Source organism: Paramisgurnus dabryanus, chromosome 7 (assembly GCF_030506205.2).
Source record: "Paramisgurnus dabryanus chromosome 7, PD_genome_1.1, whole genome shotgun sequence".
Taxonomy (NCBI): domain Eukaryota; kingdom Metazoa; phylum Chordata; class Actinopteri; order Cypriniformes; family Cobitidae; genus Paramisgurnus; species Paramisgurnus dabryanus.
Window position 1 is genome coordinate 22,535,328 of NC_133343.1, and position 26,786 is coordinate 22,562,113.

Consider the following 26,786-nt stretch of genomic DNA (forward strand, 5'->3'; position numbering starts at 1 on the left):
GTGAAAAAGAACAACCCAGTAACTTAGTTTTGGTAAACCATTCTCTGCAAGCATGTGAAAAAATAGGTCATTCAAATTTGGCTCCCCTTGTGATGTCAGAAGGGGATAATACTGCCTCTTAATCTGCACTATCCAACCACGGCACTGCTATTTAGTGCAGATATCATCTTATTTGCATGTAAAAGGACACACCCAAAACGGCACATTTTTGCTAAATTTTTACATGCTATAATAATTTATCTATATGAGATTTTGAGCTAGTTTATATGAACTTTGGGGACACCAAAGATTTATTTTAAATTTTTAAAAAGTCTTGTGAAATGTCCCCTTTAAACATGCCAGGCAAATAAAAACAGTACACAAATTAATACGTAACAAACCGTTTATTGTTTACAAGTATACAGGCAAGTAAATGAGCATACTTTCCAAGGCACAGAACCCTGCTTAAGTGTATATTAATATGGGTCATTAAAAGGGTAGAGAGGATGTCCTGCATCACGGGGTACAGACTTTCCATCAACCTGCAAGTAAACAAAAATAACAATTAAAAATTCAAAATACTTTTGGATTGGATTTATACTGCTAAAATTTTTATGAGCACACTTTATGAAACACACCTCAGTCCACACTAAAACCAGCATCTTACTTTATTTTTTTTATTATAAGTACCCATGTGTTATTGTACTTTACTTTTGTTGATTACAGTTTCTGTTGTTAATCAAGGGCATAGGTTTGATTTGTTGGAAACACAAAGTAATAAAATGTACATTGAATGCTTATTGATGTTGTGTAAGCAGACTTACTGTAATGGTAGGCACAATGTAACGCCAGCCTCTATTCAATGCCGTCACTTGGCTCATTTCCTCAGGGTCAAGACTAAAATCAAACAGCTGTAAATAATCAGAGTAAATACACATTATTATTATTGCTTGAATACATACTCAATTTCATTAATTGAATATGATGGAAAATAAAGAGAGTGTCAACATTCAGAAACCTGGATATTCTCTTTGATCCGAGACTCTGTGATGCTCTTTGGGATAGTCACTACTCCTCGCTGAGTTTGCCACCTGCCAAATGATCAATGGACAAACACTATGTAGTAATGATTACAGATATAACATGTCCATCTATAGTGCCACCACAATGATTCACCTGATGATAATCTGAGCAGGACTCTTGTTGTACTTTTGGGCTAGTGTAGCAATGACCGGCTCCGCCAACAGGACAGGCTCCTCTGGATGCTTCCAGGCTCGGTCAGGAGATCCTAATGGACTGTATGCAGTCATCACCAAACCCCGGTCACGGCAATGAGCTAGCAGTTCAACCTGTGCAAGGTACGGGTGACACTCCACCTGCAAAACAAATGTGATTGAAAGGATTTTACCAAAATGTCCCTGATTTGTAATCAATCAAAATATCACCAAAAGCACTTTTTGTCTGACCTGTAAAACAGACGGTTTGATGTTCGCAACTGATAAGATGTCGTCAATCTGTCTGCTGTTGAAGTTTGAGAGCCCAATGGCCCTGACAAGACCCTTTCCAACAAGCTTTTCCATTGCGGCCCATGTAAGCTTGTAGTCTGTGTCATCATACAGTATGGTTCCATCCTCCTTTTTGGGGAAATAGTTATCACCTCGTCTGCAAAAAATAAGTAGATAAAGGACTTGACTGCTTTCTGAGAAAAGGCAAAAAACAGCAAGAGGATATTTGACTTGTTTTTGTCAAAGTAAAGATCACATGTACAAGTCACACGGAGTAAACCATGCACTAGACAGGCTCTTACTGACTCCCGAACCCTTATGAAATTATCTTATGAAATCTGTTTTCATGTTCACTTCAAAGACATACACATATATTTACAGGAAATTACATGTACACTTTATTGGTTGTGTGGAATTTTGTGCTATATACAGTCTGGATGATCATAATAGAGCAAAGCTATATCTAAAGTACACTGTGGAAAAACTCACTGGAAGGCATGTGGCCAGTGGATAAGGTAAAGGTCCAGGTACTCCAGCTTCAAATCTTTCAAGGTCTTTAACAGAGATGGCTCCACATCATCTGGGTGGTGCCTTGAGTTCCAAAGTTTGGAAGTCACAAATACATCCTCTCGTCTTATGGCCTGAAAGTGGACAAAAGCTATAGTGAACAGTGTAAAAGTGCTAAGGTTTGACTAGTTAGCACAGTCCAGTTTATCCCAGCTATAGATGCTATGATCATTATAGTGCAGAAAGCATCTTTCTCCATTGACAGCTTTCAAAATAGCTTTGTATCCTAACAAAATCGGAACAGTTCACTATATTTTTATGAAAGCTCCTTAAAGCATGTGCCAACCAAGCAATGGGTTTTTACTTACTTTGTCAGGCCCCAGCATTTCCTGAAAAGCCTCACCAATCTCCGGCTCATTTGCATAAACGGGAGCACAGTCAATATGCCGATATCCAGATTGCAATGCCCAAATCACAGCCTGTTTTACCTGGAATTGATTGAACATTTTAATTCATAGAAAGCACAATAATGTATTTTAAGTTGAATAACTAAGTATGTTTTTTTTAAAGAACTGTTTATCCCGGTATAGTCTCTAACTGACATCAATACAGTCATCCTAAAGATTAAATAAAATAAACATTCAATAAACCCACCTTTCCAGGTTCACTTTTCCATGTCCCAAGTCCCACAAGGGGCATCTTCCTTCCAGTGTGGAGGACAGCAAAGTCATTGGTACTCATCCTGTGTGCCTTCACAGACACAAAATATAACTTATTAATAATAAGTTTTTCTGGCTAATAGTTTAGACGAAAAAAAAATGCAACAGCCTACAACAGGATAGTAAATAAGTGCTCCCTGTACCAGTAAAGCAATTAATTCTCTATACACTTACAGAAATGTTGCAGAAGTTGTAAAGTGAAGTAAGCTGTTCAACACTTAAACTCAGAATCATAATGATAGGAAGTTAAACCTCCTGACATGTCAGGTGACTTCCACTTCAGCTCCAACAGGATACAGACATTGTAGAAACAACATGGATTGCAGTTTTTGGATAGTCTTTTTTGTGACATGTCCTTTGAAATACTATATAAAAAGAATCTTTAAATGACCAAAACGTGGTTTAAGCAAACAGCCTGTGCAGTTTAATATAATAAGTAGTCAGCTTGTGCATCTTCCATTTATCATTGGCACATTCCCAAACCTAGCTTTATGCCTGCAAATCAGGACAGATCAAAATGACCAGTCAGCACAGAGAATTTTACGTTAAACAACGTACCAATCTTCGACAGTGAAACTTATACGAATGAACAACAAGACGCACAGCTTAATGGCAATGCTGCATTTCTCCCTATGCCAAAGTTCAATTGTCTAATCAGTAACATGTGTCGCGAAATTAAAAATATTTTTTGTTACGTAAAATGTTTTTGTTTTCATTTGCTCAGCTACTTACTGTGTATTAACAATATATTCAATTCTCTTCAGTACAGTAAAATCCTGAGTACTTATAAATTACATATTTTTAGAAAGCGTTCACTTACTTCCTGTTCGCTGTGTTCTCAAATTACGTGTCAAAATAAAAGTCTTCATGAACGCCCATTCCTTAAGTGTTACATTTGTGTTTCTCGGTATATTTTCATGGCCTAATCACCAAACTGTAATTTTTTTATGACGAAACGTGCAGAATTTTGTTATTACATTATACATTTAGGAGTGGCGTTCACTTCCCAAAAAGGGTTGGTTTAATCCAGAAGTAGGCCCTAGTAGTTATAGGACATTTAAGTGGTTTTAACAAACAAACCTTGCAAAAAAAAAAAAAAACATTTCTGGTGTGCATCTTGAGACAATCAATGACATGGATATATTTTAAGATATAAAGAAGTGCAAGCTGCTTCACTTAAGGCAGCTCAAACAAGCATTTTAGTGGTGGACTAAACTTAAGCCCTTTCCAGGAAACCGCCACATTGTATGTCCAGTAAGTTTTTATAGAACATACTGAAGATTAAAATTCAGAGAGTGAAATAATACACACTGAAAAATTACTTGATGACAGCTTCATTATTGTCTTTACAATAGGTTACATGCACCCACTTGTAAAATGACTACAAAGTTTTATTTTACACAGTACAATTAAATTCAGTATGAAACAGAAACAGTGAAATAAACTTACAAACAGTTGAAGAAAAAAAAATCTGCCTGTAAAAAATCTATTAAAAACTGCAAAAATCTATTATGAATAAATTGGGCAAGGTGATTTACACATAATATTGCGCTTTTAATAACAAAAATGTATTTGCTTTTTCCATACATTTCAGACCACAAAAACATAAAGAAAAACTGATTATTCCTTTTCTCTTCGACGACTCTTATGACTCTTCTTAGACCGACTGTAAGAAAGACAAACACAGCATAAAACATGGGAAAAAGCAAGACTGAAACAAAATAGCCATTTTAAAGCCACAAATAAAGCATTTCTAAATTCAGTTCATAATGGTCTTACCTTTCTGGGGACTTGGAGTGACTGCGATGCCGATGGCTTCTGTGGTGACCTGAATAAAAATATTTTTTATGACATATTTCATGACAACAGGTATTATCTTATGACCAAATATATTTACATCAACCTGATGTCTAAAACCACAATATTTAAATTAAAAGATTCAGTGTAGAAAGTTAATTTGTTTTCAATTAATAATGACTTAACAAAAAAATCTATTTCAGCCCATTTGTCACACAAATGCTATTTTAGGGTTTCAGAAATATTTTAAACATACTTCTTGTGTTATATAGATTTTTATTATAAATTTTGGATGAATTACTTCTACACAAAATTGTATAACATTTCAATGGATCTGCAATTGTAAACATATAAATTATTGTTGCATGAAATTGACTTTTATTCAGCTTGGCTGTACCTGGAGATTTAGAACGATGTCTTCTGTCCCTGGATCTGCTGCGATGTCTACGGGGACTTTTGCTGCGGTGGCGATCCCGATCTCGTTCACGTCTAGGTGATGGGCTAAATGATCAGAGAATTAAGTAAAAAAATGGTATTAAATAATTAAATCACCCACACATCTCAAAAATATCTTATAGTAACATGATAATATTTTAGATAAAAAAAGTATAAAACTCAAAAGATTTGAATTGTAACATATTGTTCATACCTTCTTCTTTTGGGGGACCTGCTCCTTCTAATGCGTGACAAAAAAAATCAAAAAAATCATATTTTGATCTGATATGCCATGATAGATAATATCAACTTGAGATGTTACTATTTAAATGTAAACTGTTATTTAACATATCTGGATTCAGTGTATTTTCCACACAGTTTTACTGACCTTCTAGGTGACCGGCTGCGTCTGTAGCGTGGAGATGGAGATCTGCGTGGTCGGTCCACATCTCTGTAACTTCTCCTGTGTGGCTCTGGAGTCTGCACTCTCTCTTGCTACAATATCCAATAAATAACATACACCACAATTCACCACTGATTTCTTATGTGTGTAGTTTTGTATGGATGAATTGTCACCACTGTGAGTTCACTTTTACCTTCTCTTCTTCCTCATCCTCGTCCTCACTGGTCTCCACCTCATCCAGGTCTTCCTCTAGGGCACTAATGCGAGCATCCAACAGTTCAGCTTCCTCTAAAACTTGCCTCTTCTGTAACAATTAAAACAAACACAATGGCACATTATTTTATCTCATATTAACTGTACTATGTACTAACTTACTATGAAATACACACAGACCTCCAATGAACAAAACAAATAGAACACTAGATTAAGTCCAACCAACCTGAAGTCTGGGAAGAATGATGTCACACATTCGCTCCGCATGAAGGAGCTCATCTATGAACTCATCTACATGCATCAACTCAAACTCTTGAGTAAAGAAAAAGCATTATCATTAGCAAACACAGTGTCATGCATTCAACAGAACATTGAGATGTGTGCATCAAATAAAGTGCTCACCCCCATTTCTATTTTGGGTTTTGATTTTTCTGTAGTCGTTGTATAATGGTTCTAAATACTTGTAGCAATCCACTGAGGTGCCAGTCAGGCGCATATACATTGCTCCAAGCAAACGAACATACCTGAAAAAAAAGTAAGTTCAGTAATGCAAAGCCCAATCCAATATGTAAATAACAAACTGCAGGAATGAGCTGAACACCAACTTAAAATCTTCGTTTTTGATGAACTCCACAATGATGTCCTTTTCAGGCTGGATCTGGAGCATTTTCAGGGTCAGACAAATGAATGGGGTTGGCTTGATGTTTCCTCCATACACTCCACCAACAAACTTTAATTCCATAGCTTTGTCCACAACCAGCTCAGCTATACATGGCAGAGGGGTAAACAAGAAATTAGTAGACTAGTGACTGATATCAATTCCTCAAATACATGAAGATACATCTGGTACAAAATACATACTACATATTATATTTAATTTCATTTGCAAATTTCACACTGACGTCACATTACCTAATCTGCAAAGTAAACATTAAGAAACCCAAAATCAGCCAAACATTATACAAAAATAAGATAAGCCTTAACTTGTTTACCTAGTTATATTGTAAACATAGCGAATAGCTATTATTGTTTCATGTAGTAGATAGTAAAAGGCACAAAAAACTAACATCTTCATGTTTCACTCACCTGTAAGTCCAAAACATTCCTCTTTCCAGTACTTGGACTCATAAATACGCGTCCTTATGATCTTCTCGACAAGATACTGAGGATTTGTGCCGTGTATACTGTTCGCATCTTTAACTGTTCTGTTTGCCATTATTTAGAAAAGATTATAAACGAATGAACGGAGCGCTAATGTGCCATCGAGAAACACGGTTTTGACTTCCGGGGGAACGCGCGTCACCTCCGGAAGGGTCAAATGGGAGGAGAATATTTTTCTGTCCAATCAAATACTCGTCATACGTCATCTGCGCGCGAAATGGTCTTATGAGTTGCTCGCTTGTTTTCCGTTTGCCGTGTTTTTTTTAGCATGCGTTTAACTTTATACAGATTTTAATTTAAGTATCGCGTTTTTAGGCGTTAAATAAGTACATTATTAAGATACGAGTACAAACGACATCAACTGGTAAGCACAAGAGGTTCAAGGGGTTTAAAGTTTTGCAAATATTGTGAATGACAAGGCGTTTACATAGACATCTGTGTCAGTTTGTTATATTAGGGTTAATATTATTTTGGTTACTTTATCTTTATTTAGGAGAAATTGTTACTGTTTGAACTGTAAGACTGAGTTTTATGGTTACTTAAGTTAACGTTACTTAAAGCAACACTATGTAGTTTTTTTTACCTTTAAATAATGTCTCAAAAATTATTTCAGTGATAGAACAACTTTTAACTGGACAAATTGTACTGTTGCTGCAACCTGAGCAACCTCCTAGCTGCTACAAGCACACTCTGAAAGTGGCAGTGGAGGGTAGAGCACACAGCCCCGCCCCTCCCCCTGCCTGCAGAAGAGTGTCTGATACCAGGCACTGTTGCGCTTTTCAACCACATGGGGGTGCTGTAAGTCATTTTTAGATGGAAACTACATAGTGTTGCTTTAAGTTCTAAGTTAAAATCTGACACGTTCAATTTGCTAATGGTTTCCCAATTGAAATCACAATGGATACTAAACAGATGAGACAGGATTCAGTGTTACTAAATTTTTCTGTAATACAGGCCCTGATCTGTACCATGAGCCGCTATTTCACAAGATTAAGAGTGCGAAGATCTTACAAATGGAATGGTGCACCTATCAGTGAAGACAGAAAGCTGAGAAGACTGTACTATAAGTAAGTTCAAATATCATGTTTAAATGACGGTGAACACTAATAGATTAAACTCAATAAAACCTGTAGATAATTCATTTCCAGGTCTGAAAATGTCAATGACATTTCTCTGGAGAATATAACTTTTCCTATTTATATTGAGATAAAAAGTGCACAGAAATTGCTCTTTTCAGTGCAAAATGTTCTTCATGTCTTAAAAGTAAATGGTTAAATGTTTGTCAGATGTGTTTCATGAATATGCAGATTCCTCAGGATTTAAACTTATGACCTTGGCATTGTTAGTAGGGAGTTATTAGTTACTTCCCAGCAAACACAAAAATGTTATAAAAAACATTTTTTTCACGTTATGAAAAGGTTGTGATAACGTGATTTTAACACCAAAATAAAACGTTTCACAAATGGTTCATATTGGTCTGGTTTTGCTTTCATTGTAAAAAGATGTGATATTTAAGTTTTTATACTTCCTAAAGAAAAGGTTCCAATTAGGTACTTTTACAAAGTTTTAAAAACGTCCTTTTTTGGTTACTTTGTTTTTTTTTTAAATTTAGGGTGTAGTTTTAAAAACGTTTTTGAAAAGTTGTGCTACAACATTACCTAATTACAACCAAAATACAACGTTGTGAAACGTAAAAACGTTTTGTGTCAAGTTATGACAATTATGTCTTTCACAGGTCCTTAACCATTTCTGTGGAGGGAAGGCCTGAAAATGCAACTGTGTCTTTAGGCCAGTACATTCTAATCGAAGGAGATGATGATGACAATCCCTTTGTTGCACAACTTGTCAAACTCTACTCTGATGGTAGGAATATCTATGGTCGTTTTTTTATATAGAATTGACGGCAAAGTTCACTGTTAGTAAATGAAACATTTGTGTCCAGATTCAGGGAAGAAGAAGACTGCTGTGGTCCGGTGGTTTGCGCGGATGTGTGAGGTACCTCAAAACAAACGAAAGCTTTTGGGCAGAGACCCCCATCCTCAGGAGATTTTTTACTACCAGGACCACTCTTGTGATAATGAAGTGGATGCAGAGACCATCCTTGCAACAGCACAGGTGCAGAAATTTTTACAAAATATTTACAAAAAGAGACATCAGGCTAGGACCACTATAGATTTTTGGCTTATCTGAAAGGGTATTTTAAGTTCAATCTAAACAAAAAGTATTAATTTTAAATTTGTAGATCGAGTACGTCTCAGCTGGAGATCCTTTCCCAGAGGAAAAGAGCAAAGACACCCTATATGTCAAACTCTCGTGGGACACTAAAGCTTTCCGAGCATTGGACCCTGAGCTAATGCAGCCACCTCAGAGCCCTAAATCCCCTCCACCATCCTCACGTAGACCCCAGACTCGCATTCTTCCGACCCCGGACCCGACGGTAATGAAACGGGCAATGTCAGGCGTCTTAACCCGTGGCAGCATGAGTGCAGGCAAGATTAGCACAGTTGAGGCGGAGGCGGAGTCGCTCCACTCTGCCTCCAAACTCTCTGCAGCTAAAGCTCTCAGCGCAAAGAGGAGAAGCAGGGCCGCCTCCGGACCGCATGTTCGCAAGAAGTTGGACTTGTGCAGTGAGTGCCATTTTTCAGCAATACGTCCAACCAGATTGCTTGCATTATCTAAATACAGATGGTTCTGTTATATAATTGTAGGTCCAAGTAAAAACAAGACTCGAGATGAAGTTCTGGGTGAGATTCTCGATGAAGATCAAAAAAGCAACGATGAGACCACAAGAAAGCTTACGTCTAAGCTGAATACTTCTCCGACGGGCCGCATTTCCATTTCTATTAGACTGACCCCTGTGTCCTTAAACACTATTGAAAAAGCCAGCCCAGCTGCACAGGAAAATGACAGTGCATCCAGGTACGTTGTCTTAAATGTTACGCATCTGTTTGCATGATGTCTTAAGACCTTAAAATGTTTATCTTGTCATGTCTTACGGTTATGCCATGATCACACTGAACTTTTTCTATTTATACACATATGAATGCGGCAGAAACTTGTGTGAATTTTTTTTTGGCACATTAAAAGTTAGACTTTGGTGAACTCTTACATGCAAATTTTTATCACCTAAAGATGTACGACCACAATAATCAATATTTCACAGTGTGACGCTTTCTATATACATTAATAACAAAATAACAGTAATGATGTAAGCATGTTGGAATCCATTATGTGTGATTTAAAAACAGCACTTTGGTTTGATATTATGTCTGGTTGGATCCCATTTAAGCAGGGGTCTGCATATACATTTTGCATGCTGAAGGTCTAGTGCAGGGGTCTCCAAGCTTTTGGTGAACAAGGGCTACCACAATGTATAAAACAAACTGGAGGGCTACGTTTTGATATAGTCTACTCAAAACTTTTTAATTTTACTTGTTGATATGTTTTATAATTGTTTAAATGTTAACATACATTAAAGAAGCTAAGCTTATATAAAAAAAGTAATAAATATTCAAATTGAGGCTATTACCGGTAATAGAATGAGCTTAGGCGGGCAACTCACAGACTCCATGCGGGCAACCTGGTGCCCACGGGTCTAGGGTGACCACATATTAATGGTTAACTGATATAATGGTGAAGCTTGTAATATTATTGATATTTATTTAAAGAAACATTTTCTCCAAACATAGGTTAAAGTGCAGGGACAATAAATAAGTTAATTGTAGGTACAATTTTACCTACATTAAAATTTTTATAAAAAGCTTATAAACACTGGCTCGATTCTTGCTACGGATCTCGGCCTTTCTGTAGCCTGGTTTCCTTAAAGATTTTGCCGCAATAATCAATAAAACATATAGTAAAATGATGGTGTTTCCATTAACCAATGTTATGCAACCAAAACGTAAGTCATTCCAAAAAACATGTGTTCGAATTCATATGGCGCAGATCGACATGCCAATGACATCAAAATATTGCTAGACCGTTTCGAATCGCTCTTGTGGTATTTTTTAAGTCATGGGCTTGTCGGTTCTTACAATGCCACATGAAGTCGGACACACCTCTTCTGTTAGGCCTTCCAACAAAGCGTTCCACGCCATATGCCAAAAATTTTCTTGTGACTTTTACATACGTTAAGTGACCTGTAAATGTGAGAGAACTGTTTCCATTGAAGTTTTGCAGTATATTCCTTTTTCGAAAAACCACCTCACCCTAGCGTAAAAACAATATCTTTAAGATTTATGGGTTTTCTAGTCTTCCTTTTATTTAATTACACTTTATTCTCGTCATGAATATAGCCTTAGAAGCTGGTATGGCGTTTGAAAGACAAGGAAAAGATATAGGGACGTTTTTGCAAAATTCACGTGTTTTGGAATTGCTATTTTAATTTGCACAATTCGAAGGGGAATGTTAATGGCTCTAGTGTGGAGTTTGCATGCTCTCCCTGTGTTGGCATGGGTTAAATTGGGGTACTGTCAGTACAGTCTGGTTATATAAGTCCTGCTGCCCTCCTAGTACCTTTTTTGGGCTGCAGCCGCTCGAGGACGATGATCCAGAGCCACTGATAAGCACAGGCAGAACTCCCCGGAAAAGGGAAGCAACCCCTAGGAGAGCAGGTCTAAGGGGACCAAAGTAAGTAACGTTCCTCTGTCCCTCCTATGTGGGTGTCAGGCACAAAAGCACAGAGGGAATGTAGACTCACTTTTATGGATTGTTTGTCCTTATCAGACACCGGGCACTCTGGGTAATTTCGCACTAATTGCACACAACTACTTCTTAAATGTTGTTGTCTGGTTGCCCCTGCTTGTTTGTCGTTAACCTAAAATGACTTCTGTCTTGTCTGCTGTTGAAACAGGACTCCATCCAGGAGGAAAGATTCAACTGCGCTCAAAGAGCCGACACTGGCTGCTTTGTAAGTTTTTGATTTCTCTTGTATCATAATTCTGCTTCAGTTATGATCAGGTTCATAATAGCAATTGCAGTTGGCTTTTTAATTTCTATTTTTGACCAGTAGGGGGCACAATGTCCCCATTTTAGACTGTAGCCAGTTTGTAAGCCAAGCTGAAGTGGCATTATTAGCTCTCTATGTATACACAGCAATGTATACTGCAAACATAAACGTTTTTACTTATTTGTACAGATGACAACGTTGTCAAAATGATCTCCATTCACACGGACACAAAAAGACTAACGCTATGGTTTAACTACAATGCATTTTAATGTTGAGTCTCTTGTTCACATATACCTGTGCACAAATTTATAGAGCTGAAGAGGAGCATGAAGATTCACCTGTGCAGACAGCTGCCACCCCTCGGTCCAAGAGAAAATCTGCCCAACTTGTATCCGCACGCATCAGAAAGCAGCTGTAAGTCCATTTTAAAGTCTCCTTTTGGGGAAAATCACGTAGTGTTTTTAATGTTTTAAGACAAGCCATGTGCAAATTCATTATTTAACACCATTGCTGATTATTTTTGTCCTTAAAATTGGAGACAGTCTCATTCTCGTGGTTTAAAGGAACAGTATGTAGGATTGTGGCCAAAACTGGGATTGCAATCACAAACGATATACTGATGGATCAGTAGTTGAATTTATAGATATTATGTATAAATGCTGCATAGATTTGGCGCTAAAACGGTTACAGTACTTCGGCTCTGCTTCTGTGGTGCTCGCACATGTAAGGTGAGTGCTGTAATTTGTTAACATCAGCGCTTTAAGATTAGTGCTGCAAACGCGCAGTTCACATATGCATTGTGTGAAATCGAACTTTGCAGTTATGTGTCTGAAACTGCCGAATGTATGCAGAAGTATAAGGACACTAAAGCAACACATCCATCTGTGCTTATTAAAGATTTAGTGTTAAAAGAATGGGCATTACCGTATTTTCCGGACTATAAGTCGCACTTTTTAGTTTGTCTGGTCCTGCGACTTCTAGTCAGGCACGACTTGTAAGTCTGTATGAATTAATTTTGACCTATATGAACCAAGAGACAACATTACCGTCTACAGTCGCGAAAGTCCGCCATATGCTGCTGCTGTATTTATGTAATTCAATGGATTCAGTGATGTGGAATGATGAGCCTGCGAACTTGATGCGCGTTGGCTTGATCTGTTCATTTGGCCTATTCAGCTTTCCCGGTATGTTCTGTATGCTATTTTGTTTCGTGTAAATAACTGATAATGTTACGTTAATGTACGGACATCTATTCAGCCTGAGCCTGCTGTCCTGTGTGCCATTGTTTAGTTGAATAACTTGCCTTTCCAGATTAAATGTCTGATCTTCAGCTTGGATTTTGTGAAATAATTTTCTAAATAAATGCGATGTGTAGTCCATTGCACTGTTTTTTCATCTTCACGGCGTGTTTTTGATTGATGTGACTTATTCTCCAGAGCGACTTATAGTCCGGAAAATGCATGTATATAAATTTGGTTGATGTTTTTCAAATTCTGCAAAATTTGGCTACTTTGGAGATCGGAAAATGTAAACGCTTTGATTTATTTTGGATTTTTATAGTGACATAATAAATATATTAGTCCATAGTTTTGATGCTGGCTTTTGAATTCTTCTCACAAGTATTTAGTAAGATTAAGGTCTGGGTTTTAAGTTGATAAGACAAGATTTTTATTTTTAAGCAATGTCTGTTGTTGTTTTTTAGAAATTTGCTGAGCAACAAGGCTGACCTGCAGTCAGATGGTGAAGATTTCGACGATGACGATGACTGCTTCGTACCTGCAAAGATTGACCTTCAGAGCAGCAGCGACGAGGATGAGGAGGCAAAGATCGACAGTGAAGATGAGCTCATAGTGAAGAGGCGTAGAGGCTCCAAGACAACGCACACTACTGAGAAAACCAGCGTTTCTGCGAGAACGCCGCGTAAAACACCCAGCAAAAAAGTACCACAGATTCTACTTCTGCTATTACTTCATGCATCATCACATCAAAATTACATAGAGCCAATTAATTTATCATTCTTTATTATATTTATCTGCAGACGACTCCAGCTACCCCACGTACACCACGTCACGCCACTCCCAGCATTCCTAGCAGAAGTGCACCAGCCAGAAAGCCAGGGAATGTTCTGGAAGAAGCGCGAGCACGGTGGGTAAAAAACCCCAAAGTCCCACAAGGCTAAAACAACATGGTTATGTTGGCCATGCTGGTTGACCAGCTAAGTTTTTGTTGTGGCATGGCATCTTGTTCACCACTAAGACCAGCATTATGTGAGCATAAACCAGTCTGCATCAGCATAAAAATTTAGGGTCTGAGCTTTTAATTTTTATATTCATTTGTTTCTATATATGTCCAGTTACTTTGAAACATTTTGGAGAATTAAGTAAAACATTTAACTTGAGATCTTATATTATTTAAATTGTTATAATTCCTCTATGTGCTTTTGCTACAGGTTACATGTGTCTGCAGTCCCCGAGTCTTTGCCCTGTCGAGAACAAGAGTTTCAGGACATCTACAACTTTGTGGAGAGTAAAGTCATTGATGGGACTGGAGGGTAAAACTCTCATTTAGGTTTACCAGACTCGTATCCATAACAAAAGTCATAAATGAAGTATTAATTTTTGTCTTTCTCCTTCTGCAGGTGTATGTATATTTCAGGTGTTCCTGGTACCGGTAAGACTGCCACGGTACATGAGGTGATCCGGTCTCTTGAGCTGTCCGCAGAACAAGATGAGATCCCCCAGTTCCGCTTCATTGAGATCAACGGGATGAAAATGACAGACCCTCACCAGGCTTACGTGCAGATACTGCAGGTCTATATGCTGCTTTCTTTCCTCTCTCTCAGTTTACTCATGTTAATGTGTGATATTTTGTGTGAATTTGTGCTTTGCACTTGTTTTTAGAACCTGACCGATCAAAAAGCAACACCTGACCATGCAGCCGCCCTTCTGGAGAAACGTTTCAGTGCCCCAGCACCCAAAAAAGAGACTACTGTGCTTCTAGTAGATGAGGTGAGACACTTTTGTAACCTTGCTATTCACATACTTTTTGCATATATTGATTGACATTTTGAGCACACATCTTATGTCCTATCTTTTGTTTTTCTTTTAGCTTGATCTCTTGTGGACCCGGAAACAGAACGTGATGTATAACTTGTTTGATTGGCCGACCAGACGAAATGCACGCCTGGTGGTGCTAACAATAGCAAACACTATGGACTTGCCCGAGAGAATCATGATAAACCGTGTAGCCAGCCGACTGGTAAGATCACTTTTGATGACGTGTTCAATTATGACTGAAATACATTTATGTATTGTGATGGAAATGTGTTGCCTGCCGTAAATGCCTTTTGTCCGCATTTCAGGGTCTGACGAGAATGTCCTTCCAGCCATACACCTTCAAACAGCTACAACAAATCATCACGTCAAGACTGAACAGAGTGAAAGCGTTTGAAGAAGATGCTCTCCAGCTCGTCTCTAGAAAGGTGAAAACATGGTTTGAAACTATGACATTACCCATGGGCTCAAGGGGTATAGAGGAAGATAACTATTTCTCAGTCAAACGTCTTATATTTTGGAGTGTGACATTTTAAAAATGTCAAAAAGGACCGACGTGTTTTTAAAATAATTAAAAGATACGTCTTAAATCTGGCATGGCAATGATGTAAACATTTAATTTACACGTGAACTAAGTGTGCAAATATTTTTTGGGATCACGTGTGTTTTTGAGTCACTGAGATGATATTTATGTTTTAGGTTGCAGCACTTTCTGGTGATGCACGACGTTGCCTCGATATCTGCAGACGGGCCACTGAAATTTGTGAGCACTCTGCTAGTCACCAGAAGAATGGTGGACGGGTTGGAATGAGTCATGTAATGGAGGCTTTGGATGAGATGTTCTCGTCTTCCTACATCACAGCCATTAGGTAAAGAAATTGTGTATGTTTATGTGATTGTATACACTTTAAAGGGGTCATAGCGTGAAAATGTGACTTTTTTCATGTTTAAGTGCTATAATTGGGTCCCCAGTGCTTCTATAAACCTAGAAAATGTGATCAAGATCAACCCAGTAACTTAATTTGAGTAAGCCATTTTCTGCAAGCATGTGAAAAATTACATGTTCACTGTTTTGTGAGGTAGGTAGCAAGGCGAATTACAATAATACCGCCCCCTTTATCTGCACTATCCAACCACAGCACTGCCATTTAGTTCAGAGAGAAAGAGGAAGAAAAGAAGGACTTTACAGCACAATTGAGTTTCAATTACAACAAACCACCATCATTGTGATCAGTGTTTCCATTTCATCTGCTCATTTGCATTTTAAATGACACACCCAAAAACGGCACACTTTTTCTCAGGCCTACAAATTTGCGATTTTAACATGCTATAATAAATTTTCTATATGGTATTTTGAGCTAAAACTTCACATACACACTCTGGGGACAGCAAAGATTTATTTTACATCTTAAAAATATCTCATAATATGACCCCTTTAAAGTTGATGTGGCCACGCTCTCCTTAGTTGTGTGATAAAAAATTTCACAACGTGCTGTCCAGTGAGCGGGACACCTGAGTTTACGTCAGTATTTTGCATGTAAATATTGATGTATCATGACAAACTATATATCATTGCATAACAATGTTTCATCAAATAAATGATGTAGGGAGAGTAATTGATTCATTTATGAAGAGTTTGTGCCTCAAAACATTTATATTTGGCTAAATGTCACTGTCCCGCCAGTGGGACACCTACGTTTACTTCAGTGTTTTGCATTCCAATTCTGGTCCAATCATGACAAACTATATATCGTTTGAAAGCTCTAAGAGTGTAGATCTCATTTATTTACACTAATACCCTATCCTAAACTATCTTGAAAATTTTTATATCTTTGAAAGGTCTAAGGGTGTAGTTTTCATATTCCATCACCATTTTGGGAAAATGATGATGTAGTGAGAGTTGGTTTCTAAAATGTCACACCGCCACAGGTGGACCCAATTTGGGTCTTAAATCATACTCTTAACCTAAAAAATCATGACAAACTATATATCAATGGAAAGCTCTAAGAATGTAGTTTTCATATTTCAAGGTCATTCGATGATAGAAATTATTTATTGACAGTTTTTTGTTACATGACCCCCCCATAGGAATGCATATTAATTATTATATTCATAACACTATATCCTACTATCAAAAATGTTGACAAACTATATATCATTGGAAAGCTCTAATAATGTAGTTTTCATATTTCAAAACCTTTTTGCATTAATAATATGCAGTGACAGTAATTTATTAATTTGTGACAAGAGTATGCAGCAAATCGTTAACGCCTAGTTGCAATTGTTGGTAAAACGACTAAAACTGTGCCACAAACAACATCTTTTGTGATTTTTAACTTGAAATTTCAAGACCACAACAACTTGAGACTTACTTACATTTACATTTGTTCATTTAGCTGACGCTTTTATCCAAAGCGACTTACAATTGCTATATATGTCAGAGGTCGCACGCCTCTGGAGCAACTAGGGTTGAGTGTCTAGCTCAGGGACACAATGGTGTGTCACAGTGGATTCGAACCCGGGTCTCTCACACCAAAGACGACCATCACCACCCTACTTATGGCTTCATGTTTGCATTATTACTTTTGAGAAATATTAACATTTCTATAATTTTATTAATAGAATTAATGTGTTATTTAAATATTTGTATTTCTTAAAATAAATTTAAATTGCTATAACATTTTATTTTTTATTTAAGATTTCCACCTCCAAACATAAAGTGTCTTCTTTAAAAAAGATCAAGATTAGGCTTTTAGACCATAAAAAATGCCAGATTTACATTCATTTGAAGGTGTACATCACAGTTTCACCCCCCACCTCAAGAGATTTGGCCACATAAGGGGTTAATGTTTATTCTATTTCAATGTTATTATAGGTGTGCCTCTCTTCAGGAGCAACTCTTTTTGAGAGCTGTTATTGCCGAATTTCGTCGACTGGGTCTGGAGGAGGCCACTTTCCAGCAGGTAGTTAAAACAAATCTTTTTTTGCTAAAAGTTTATTGCATGGCTGACACCGCTGTCTGTATATGAATGAGTGAAAAGCGCTATATAAATGTAGTTAGCTAACAAACGGACCTTTTACCAAGTCATACCCATCGCAGCCCTCTTACTGTATTTACTGATCTGATTTATCTAAGGACTGAGCAGGTTACCTTACCCCTAATAAATCAGTTGAATCTGGATTATCTGAATTATTTATTGAGACATACCAAAAGGGTTTTTACTATGCAACGAAATGCTAGATCGAAAAGGCGAAATGCAGTTCTTATAAAAAGTTACTTTCACACTTTCATACGAAGTATCACACTTACGGTCACTATTGTTAATTCTTATTTTCTTTTGTAACACCTTTTCTCACAGGTGTTTGTCCAGCACCAGGCTTTGTGTCGTGTTGAGGGTCTGCATCCAGTGAACGTGTCTGAAGGGCTGGCGGTCTGTCAGAGACTGGGTTCTTGTCGCCTGCTTCTCCTTGAGGCCAGTCGACTGGATGTGCTGCTCCGTATCCGACTCAATGTAAGTCAGGACGATGTGCTTTATGCCCTGAAGGCCGACTGAAAAGATTCTTTGGATTACGTATGACAGGATAGTTTGGGGATTTCCTAGTGTGCCCTGTGCTCTAACTGCAAACCTGTTCACTTTTCAAAATGTTCAGGCAGCAGATTTTAAAATCTTGTTTGGCACTTCATCACTGGCCTCTGTGACTGGCCAAAAAACTAGACTCTGTAAATGTGGGATTTTGTCCAGCATGTTTTGTATAAGTTATAGTTTTTAATCCTTAATGTAGTGCATGTTTAGTCTTATAAGTTATACGTTTTAAATGTGCGTTTAATGGCTGCCAGTGTTTGCACCGATTCATAATGTTTATCTACAGGTAACAGTATAATTTGCACAGAATGCTTCTTCATAAATTGTTTTTTAAACATTTTATTCAGGAGAGTAAGTCACAGATTATAACTTAATAATTTGTTTAAAATGTACAGTTTCAAAACAGTGTACAGAGAATTGATTGATTCAGATTTTCCTTATGTTGTCTTCATTCAATAAAGTTACTGTTCAAGCTTAAAAATATGAGGTGTCATATGTGTTATAATCATTTTGTTACCAACAAAATCTATAGAAGGCATAATATAAAATGAAAAACAAATATAAAAGTTATTTTTGACTGTTTAAGAAATGTTTAATTCTGAATAACATTTAAGTTACAAAGACTGAACTATGTAGTACTGAATTGTTGAGTTGAACCGATAAACTCTTACTTTTTCTATGTTTAACTGCTATAATAATTTTGTCAACCTAGAAAATTTAAAAAGGATCAACCCAGTAACTTAGTTTTGGTAAATCATTCTCTGCAAGCATGTCAATTTGACTCTCCTTGTGATGTCAGAAGGGGATAATACCGCCTTATAATCTGCACTATCCAACCACAGCACTCTCATTAAATGCAGAGATCAGCTTATTTGCACTTTAAAGGACACAACCAAAAACTGCAAATTTTTGCTCACACCTTCAAAGTGGCAATTTTAACATGCTATAATAAATGTGGTATTTTGAGCTAAAACTTCACATACGTACTCTGGGGACACCAAAGATTTGCCATCTTAAAAAAAGTTTTGTGAAATCATTTAAATGGTTTTTGCACATTTGTGTTAATGAAAAAAAGGGGCGGGGCTAAAACTGTCTCCATGAAACACTCTAGCAACCAAGCATTGCCTTACCCCCAACACAATTGCGAACATCCAATCAGGTTGTAGCGGTATTTGAAAATTGAGACTACTTTCCTGTGAGTAGGCGTGGTTTTAGCACTGACAGCAGACACGATTCCAGCATTTGAAAGCCCGCTTTTATTATTTTTTATTTTTAAATCATTTAAATTGCTCTGGGTGATTAATAACACATTTTCTGTGGTGTGACAAACTCAGAACACATATTTAATATATACCTATACACTGAATAAAAAAAAACGATTTAACACAGAGTTTGTACAAAATAAAATAAAAGCACATGTACAGTAATAATACAAAGTTGGTTGAGTGTACGTTTACACAGTGTTTCAGTGTAATGAAATTAACTGTATTCCTCTGAATTAATGTTCCTAAATTTAATGCATTACACATATGTGACCCTGTCTGTAAAATCCAGGCTAAAATCCCATAATTTGTGATTTGGATCATGAAAGTTTGATTTCAATCAGTGGCACTGACTGCCTTTGGGTGGTCTACAAACCAGAAGGTTGGTGGTTCAATCCCCGGCTCCACCTGACCAAGTGTTGAGGTGTACTTGAGCAAGACACCTAACCCCATCTGCTCCCAATGAGCTGAATGACACCGCCGTTGGTGTATGAATGAGTGAATGAATGGGTGAATGTGAGGCAACTTGTAAAGCGCTTTGGATGGCCATATGTCTGTTAAAAAAGCGCTATATAAATGCAGTCCATTTACCATCTTCTGTCCATTCCATATCCGTTAAAAAAAAAAGCAAAACGGGGAAAAAAATTTTCTTTTAATTTAGCGTTTCCATTCATAAAAAATTCATTTTAAAGCTGCTTTAAAAAGAAGGAATTAATTAAATGTTCTATGTTTAGTTTCTCTGTTTTACTTCTTTAAAATAATTGTGGAAAAAGTGAAAATTAATTTTCAATTACAGAGCTACCTTTTCTCACCGTTATCAGTGGGGGAAGCAAAGAAGCAGAAATTGCATCATTACCAGGGCACACAAACTTAAAGGAACAGTATGTGGGATTGTGGCCAAAACTGGTATCGCAATAACAAAACTTGTGGCTAAAACTGGTACTGCAATCACCCATCTGGTGGCCAATACACAACATGACAACATATACATCAGTTGAGGGCTGCAACTCCACTTTTTAAAAGACAATATCCTGGCCAGAACACTGTTGTCAGTGAAATAAGTATTTGAAATGAAAATTATTTCTAAATGTCTAGTGACATATCAGGGCCATTTTATGATTAATTGATATAAATGTCTTACATACTGTTCCTTTAATCATTAAAGGTCACGTTCCTCCTGATCCCATTTTTGAAACCCTAGTTAGTGTGTAATGTTGCTATAATAGCATAAATAATACTTGTAAAATGATAAAGCTCAAAGTTCACTGCCAGGCGATATATTTTCTTTAACATAATTCGCCTTTCAAAGCCTATGGCGAACGGCAGGTTTGGACTAAGGCCCTCTACTTCCTGCTTTAATGACATCAGTAGAACAGTTTTTTGACTAAACTCCGCCCTCAGGAATACATCAGTCGCCAGTTAAGCTAACGGCAAGCTAAGCTGCTATTGAATCACAACACACTTAATAAACTACACAATCAGAATTCGTTACTTATTTCGGAAGGAGGGACTTTATAGGACAAGGAAGACAGCCTGTTTTTAGGACAGTAAACACGATCAAAGCTTCAAAAACACAGAAAGAACGGGACCTTTAACATCTTTTAATAGGCGTTCAAAAATTTAAAAGTCCCATTCACGTTGATGATAGGCTTCTGCCAGTGGCTTCAAATTCATGAAGATAACCCACCTCATTACCCCCCCAAGATCCGTCCATAAACATCATCAATAATAACAACTTGCTTTTGCCAGTTGAATACGCAAAAAACAATGTACTGCATTCATAACAAACCCCCTCTTACATAACATTAACAAACATTAATAATAAACTTCAAATATATAGTCCATACACTTCTGTAATTTACAGATGTGTATCATTGACATGGCAGTGACTTCTGGCAGTGGAAAATCTGCAAAAAAAGTGCAGAGCATGTATACGCCCATGTATACCATTCCCAATTGGTCCATAATTGCTCAATAGTAAAGCATTGTGTTAGCAGCACATAAGGTCATGGGTTTAAACCCAGGAAACAAAAATACTGATGCCTTAATGCACTTTGTATAAAAGCTATCATGATAATTAATCATGTTAATGATTAAATCTGCATGCCCTGCTAAATGTCATTGGAAGTCTTTGCTTCCCTCGCCTCAATAAGACTAGTTTCCTTCTTTTTCATTTTATAAATGGAAACAATAAATGAATTTTGGACGGAAGATTCCCTGACTGATCTCATCTCACATTGATTTAAATGTTAGCTATGGTCTTACTCAGTCAATATTTAATATATCAAGCTTATATTTTCAGAGAATATTTACAAGATTTTATGTAGAAAACAGAAAAAAACTAAAATACTTTAGATGGGTTTCACAGACCAAGGGCCTCATTTATAAAGCGTGTGCGCACAGATTTGATCGTAAAGTTTGTGTATGCAAAAATCCACGGCAAAATCCCTATTTATACAAAAAAAATTTGACATGGAGAAGTGCTTAGCCAGTGTTGGGGAAAGTTACTTTTAAAAGTAATTCATTACAATATTAAGTTACTAAAAAAGTAACTAATTGCGTTGCTTGGTTACTTTTCATGGAAAGTAATGCTTACGTTACTTTTAAGTTACTTTGCGTTCATTTTCTTGACTTGGCTGAGGCTTGAACTCTTTCAGGCCTTGCAGGTGTTTTTATTAATTCAAAAATGTCAAGATCTGGCCTGCCATCTCAGTTTCTGACTCGAACTGTTCCCGCTCAGCCGCACGGAGTGCGTACTTCTACATTTAATACGTTTAGTTTAATTCAGTACATAGTTTATTTTTAAATGGAATTAATTAAACTGAAAAGTAACATGCATTACTAAACATGCAAAAGTAACTCAAATACTTAAGTGTACATTTATAAAGTAATGCGTTACTTTACTCGTTACTTCAGAAAAGTAATATTATTACGTAATGTGCGTTACTTGTAATGCGTTACCCTCAACACTGTGCTTAGCACCACATCAGGGTCTGAGCAGACGTACGCACTTTTGCTTCTCCTAATGCTGCAGGTTTTTGGAAATATTAGCCATTTTTGCTGCTTGAAAAGGATTTATAGACCTTTTATAGCGGAGATCTGTAACTGTTCAGCTGCTCACAATTTCAAGATCATTTGTGATTTATAAATTTCATGGCTGCCTACGCAGGTTTTCTATGCAGGATTTTATAAACGAGGCCCCATATCTCAAATGTACTTATAATGTCCACACACTATACTTTACCTATTAGGTGGTGTGCACCCCAAAGCTTTTAAACGCGTCTGAAAACGCCATGCAGACGCCAACTTTCTGTATTTTTTCAGCCGACCGTCAGCTCTCTTCAGCTGAACGCTTTGGTTGCTGTGATACTTATGCCTTGTTTATCAGCCATTGTACGGTGTGTGGGCTGGTTGTTGTGATATTTGTCCCGCCCCCTCACTGTGATTGGACGGCCTTGTGAGAACTGATATTGACGGGCTGAGCTTTTCACTCAAAGTTTAATATTTTTCAACTCTCAGCGCTCAATTGCCAGATAAAAAAATGCTATCTGGTGGCTTTTTTGAAAAACGCTGTGCTTTCATTGGAAACAATTGAAAACATTTGCCTGCCAGTGGCATTAAAGCTTTGGTGTGCATGCCCCCTTACTTATACTAACTGTCATAACAGTGCTCTGTATGGTCAAAATCCTGTGCATGTCCAGGCTTTTGCTGTTACCTGCAGTAGTTGAGGTTTTTTGAATTTGTGAGTCAGTCATAACCAAAAACTCACAAGGTTTAATGTACAAACGAATGATTAAGTCATTATCACAAATTAAACCATTCTCACTCTCCGCTTCCTACACAAGCCATCGCTGTAATCTCCATGTTTGTGTAGCGACACGCTGAGTGATATTCTTGATGCTCAGGCTGTTCTGCCAGAAGAAGATAGGAATGGTTGAGGATGTTGGTGGTGCATTCTGGAAGAGTGGTATGATGGGTATCAGTGCAGCAGTTTAGTTTGTCAACAGCCAGATGAGTAAAAGCAACATCTCTGTAGACATAGTCATTCCCCTTAAAGCATGAGATTGTATCGTTGTTTTTTAAAATCACATAATCTTGAGCGATTTCCAGATCCTCCACAAAACTCTCCCCATTTTTATCACCAATTAAAAAGCCTCGCTCAGGGACCGATAGACCGGTGGACCCCTTACATGGTTTTCCTGTAACCGTAGCTTCTGAAAGAATCTCCACCACCGATGTGCAAGTGTCATCTTCACATTGCTTGACGTTGAACGTTGGCTCCTGATGTGAAAATGGCTGAATGCGTCAATTTTAAATATTAAACGATGAAATAATCAAAATGTTTCCAAATTCTTAATTATTATAAAAGATGATAAGTTACCCAGTTTGATCCATTCATATCTGTCAGAAAGCTTTCCAAAACCTTGTTCAGGTTTGGGACTGATGGCCACAGAGACTGCTTGATTTTGCTAATGGAATGAAATCAGTGCAAATATTATATCTCTTCAAATTTGCATTAATATTTCACATATAGCTCCGACAAAGAAGAAATGCATGAGACTATGGGACCGTTTTTCAGACAGGGTTTAGATTAATTCAGGACTAGGCCTTAGTTATACATTTACGTAGTTTTTACAAACATATCTTGCAAAAAACAACACTGCACTGTAAAAAATTGCTGTAGTTATGCAGCTGGTTCCAGTAACTTACTGTAGATTTAAACTTATGTAATTTACTGGCAACAGTTTGTTCAAAGTTAAATCAACATTAATCTTTGTCTTTAAAGAATAAAACTATAAAATAACGGCCTCATGCAAAGCATTCTTGGAACCAGAAATCTTTCTGAACCTTTTTTCCTTCAGATTTTGGTTTCCAGAATAACGGAATCCGTAGCCTGTGCGTAGCTCTGCATAGCCTGACGTGCACCTCGCAAAACAGCGTGTTAGTTCTACGCGGTTGCAAGCATTGTGATTGGTCCACCAGAACCCCTCTCGTCAGGTAAAAAAAACTGCGTCATAGGTATTTTCGTTTGCAACGGTGAAAACAAAGATGAGCCAAGTTGAGGAGTGATTTTAACTCAAATTGCAACAAAAGTCACTGTTTATTTACTTCCATCATTGCTGGTCTTCTCAAATCATACACAACAAGTTGCTGTTTCTTCTTCGTTTGTGGGTTAACTTGCCAAGCTGCTTCTTCTCTGACGGTCGCGCTGCTGTGGTTACATGCGTGGATACTGACTACCAGCGGTTTGCGCGTGTGTTTCCACGTCGAAGCGGACGACGACGCAAACGTATAAATGAAAACCGACGCGGAACCTACACTACGCCGTAGGACCAACACACGACTATAACGAGCCCTTAAGGGAGGTATTTTCGTTTTATTCTGTAAAGATAAAGACTTGTTAATGTTTATTTAACTTTGAACAAACTGTTGCCAGTAAATAACATTTTAACATTTATATCTACAGTAAGTTACGGGCAAACAGTAATACTGTAATTTCTAAAGAAACCGGGGGAAACGGTTTAACAGTGTGGTGTGCATTTTGAGAAAACAATGGCACTGATATATCTTAAGGCATGTCAATGAAAGTTTTTAAATTTAGTCCGCTCAAACATGCATTTTAGTATAAGGAATTTAAGAGAAGTCCTGTCTGGGAAACCGCCCCTAAGAGTTTACCTTAAGTATCTGGAGAACAAGAAGATGATCGCAAAAGCAATGATGAGTAAAGCCAGTGGCACACAGATGATGAAGAACCACTCTGTTAAAACAGAAATGGTTAAATATAGTGGCAAGAAAAAGTATGTGAACCCCAGGAATGAACTGGTTTTCCATAGTGATTTGCCATAAAATGTGATCTGAACCTCATCTAGGTCAACAATAGTCAAACACAATGTGCATAAGCTGACAACACACAAATAATTCTACTTTCTTGTGTTTTTTTGAAAACACCCATTAAACATTCACAGTGCCGGAGGAAAATGTTGTGAACCCATATTAATAAAGACTAATAAAAGCTAATTTGTGTCAGAAGCTGGCAAACTGGAGTCCAATAATAAATGAGTTTAAAGGTATGGATTAGTGCTACTTTGATTGATTAAAAGACACTCAAACATTTAAAGATTGCTGTTATTAAGAAGCATCAGCTTTTATGAATCATGTCTCACTAAAGCCATCCAATCAAGAGTTGTTGCCCTCCATAAGGCTGAAAAGGGATACAAAACAATCTCAAAATGTTTAGACGTCCATCACTCGACAGTTAGACAAATTGCTTATAAATTGAGACGGTTTGATACTGTAGCCACTCTTCCTAGAAGTTTGCGCCTAAACCAAAGATGACTCCTAAGGAAGAAAACAGAATACTCAATGAAGTAAAAAAAGAATGAGTATCAGCTAAAGACTTGAAGACATAATTGGAACTGGCACACATCTCTGTTCACGAGTCTACTTCACTACGGAGGAAGCCGCTGCTTTCCTGAAAAACATTGCTGTGTTTGCAAAAGCTTGCAAAAGAGCGCCTTTGCAAACCCCAGTACTACAGGGAAAATATTGTATGGACTGATGAAACAAAGGTTGAATTGTTTAAAGATCGGGAAATATACTATGACGCCAAAAAGGCACAACTTGCCAACATCAAAACATCATCCCAACAGTGAAGTATGGTGGAGGGAACTTAATGATTTGGGCATGCTTTGCTGCCTCAGGGCTTGGACCACTTTCCATCATCGAGGGGAAATTTAATTCCCAAGTTTAACAAAATATCCTACAGGATAATTTCAGGGTGGCTGTCCGCCAGTTGAAGCTCAGTAGAAGTTGGTTGATGCTGCAGGAGCATTGAAGAAAATCCACCACAGACTGGCTTAAGAAAAACAAATTGCGTCATTGGGATTGGTCGCGTAAAAGCGCAAACTTTAACCTCATAGAGATGCTGTGGAATGACCTCAAGAGAGCGGTTCACACCAGACTTGTTGAAGTTGAAGCAGTTTTGTGAAGGGGAATTGTCAAAAAACTCCTGAACGATGTGCAGATCTGATTCAGAACTACTGAAAGCGCTTTTATTTAGGGGTATATTTACATTTTCATCCAACACTGTGAATGTTTAATGGGTTTTTTTTTCAAAAAAGACACAAGAAACTAGAATTATTTGTGTTTTGTCCGCTTATGCACATTGTGTTTGTCTATTGTTGTGACCTAGATGAGGATCAGATCACATTTTATGGCAA

The 26,786-nt window shown here is 37.4% G+C and overlaps 4 protein-coding genes across 8 annotated transcripts in view; 1 reads left to right on the forward strand and 3 right to left on the reverse strand.

The window, feature by feature from the left end:
- Positions 1-364: 364 nt before the first annotated feature.
- Positions 365-3,579, reverse strand: akr1a1b (aldo-keto reductase family 1, member A1b (aldehyde reductase)). 4 transcript variants are annotated; one of them, XM_073815182.1, is made up of 9 exons: positions 3,531-3,579; positions 2,646-2,741; positions 2,360-2,479; positions 1,974-2,125; positions 1,446-1,641; positions 1,156-1,355; positions 998-1,070; positions 804-890; positions 365-521 (listed from the first exon to the last, which is right to left on the reverse strand). In XM_073815182.1, exons 2-9 carry the CDS (start codon positions 2,730-2,732, stop codon positions 456-458), a joined length of 981 nt encoding a protein of 326 aa, XP_073671283.1. In that variant the 5' UTR covers positions 2,733-2,741; positions 3,531-3,579; the 3' UTR covers positions 365-455. The 4 variants fall into 4 exon arrangements, with proteins under 4 accessions (XP_073671283.1, XP_065154513.1, XP_065154529.1 ...); XM_065298441.2 differs by having other exon boundaries at positions 3,443-3,542; XM_065298457.2 differs by lacking the exon at positions 3,531-3,579 and adding an exon at positions 3,269-3,349.
- Positions 3,580-4,047: 468 nt separating this feature from the next.
- prpf38a (pre-mRNA processing factor 38A) lies at positions 4,048-6,840 on the reverse strand. Its single transcript, XM_065298122.1, has 10 exons — positions 6,645-6,840; positions 6,164-6,323; positions 5,961-6,082; positions 5,785-5,870; positions 5,539-5,649; positions 5,331-5,437; positions 5,157-5,183; positions 4,905-5,008; positions 4,490-4,538; positions 4,048-4,376 (listed from the first exon to the last, which is right to left on the reverse strand). The coding sequence occupies exons 1-10, from the start codon at positions 6,772-6,774 to the stop codon at positions 4,331-4,333; spliced, it is 942 nt and encodes a 313-aa protein (XP_065154194.1). The 5' UTR covers positions 6,775-6,840; the 3' UTR covers positions 4,048-4,330.
- A 107-nt stretch (positions 6,841-6,947) lies between these two features.
- orc1 (origin recognition complex, subunit 1) lies at positions 6,948-18,962 on the forward strand. 2 transcript variants are annotated; one of them, XM_065298398.1, is made up of 19 exons: positions 6,948-7,083; positions 7,674-7,786; positions 8,455-8,582; positions 8,662-8,834; positions 8,962-9,346; positions 9,428-9,638; positions 11,232-11,348; positions 11,572-11,628; positions 11,980-12,081; positions 13,370-13,607; positions 13,706-13,812; positions 14,117-14,218; positions 14,306-14,477; positions 14,568-14,675; positions 14,776-14,925; positions 15,029-15,148; positions 15,420-15,589; positions 17,596-17,683; positions 18,080-18,962. In XM_065298398.1, exons 2-19 carry the CDS (start codon positions 7,689-7,691, stop codon positions 18,272-18,274), a joined length of 2,721 nt encoding a protein of 906 aa, XP_065154470.1. In that variant the 5' UTR covers positions 6,948-7,083; positions 7,674-7,688; the 3' UTR covers positions 18,275-18,962. The 2 variants fall into 2 exon arrangements, with proteins under 2 accessions (XP_065154470.1, XP_065154481.1); XM_065298409.2 differs by lacking the exon at positions 11,232-11,348 and having other exon boundaries at positions 18,080-18,961.
- Positions 18,963-18,974: 12 nt separating this feature from the next.
- The window catches only part of mpl (MPL proto-oncogene, thrombopoietin receptor), a 17,428-nt gene continuing 9,616 nt past the window's right edge, over positions 18,975-26,786 (reverse strand). The window contains exons 9-12 of the mRNA XM_073815301.1: positions 26,524-26,575; positions 25,243-25,432; positions 23,948-24,035; positions 18,975-23,847 (exon numbers count right to left, since the gene is read on the reverse strand). Coding sequence (XP_073671402.1) covers positions 23,389-23,847; positions 23,948-24,035; positions 25,243-25,432; positions 26,524-26,575 — 789 coding nt within the window. The 3' untranslated portion in view covers positions 18,975-23,388. The remainder of the gene's footprint in view (positions 23,848-23,947; positions 24,036-25,242; positions 25,433-26,523; positions 26,576-26,786) is intronic.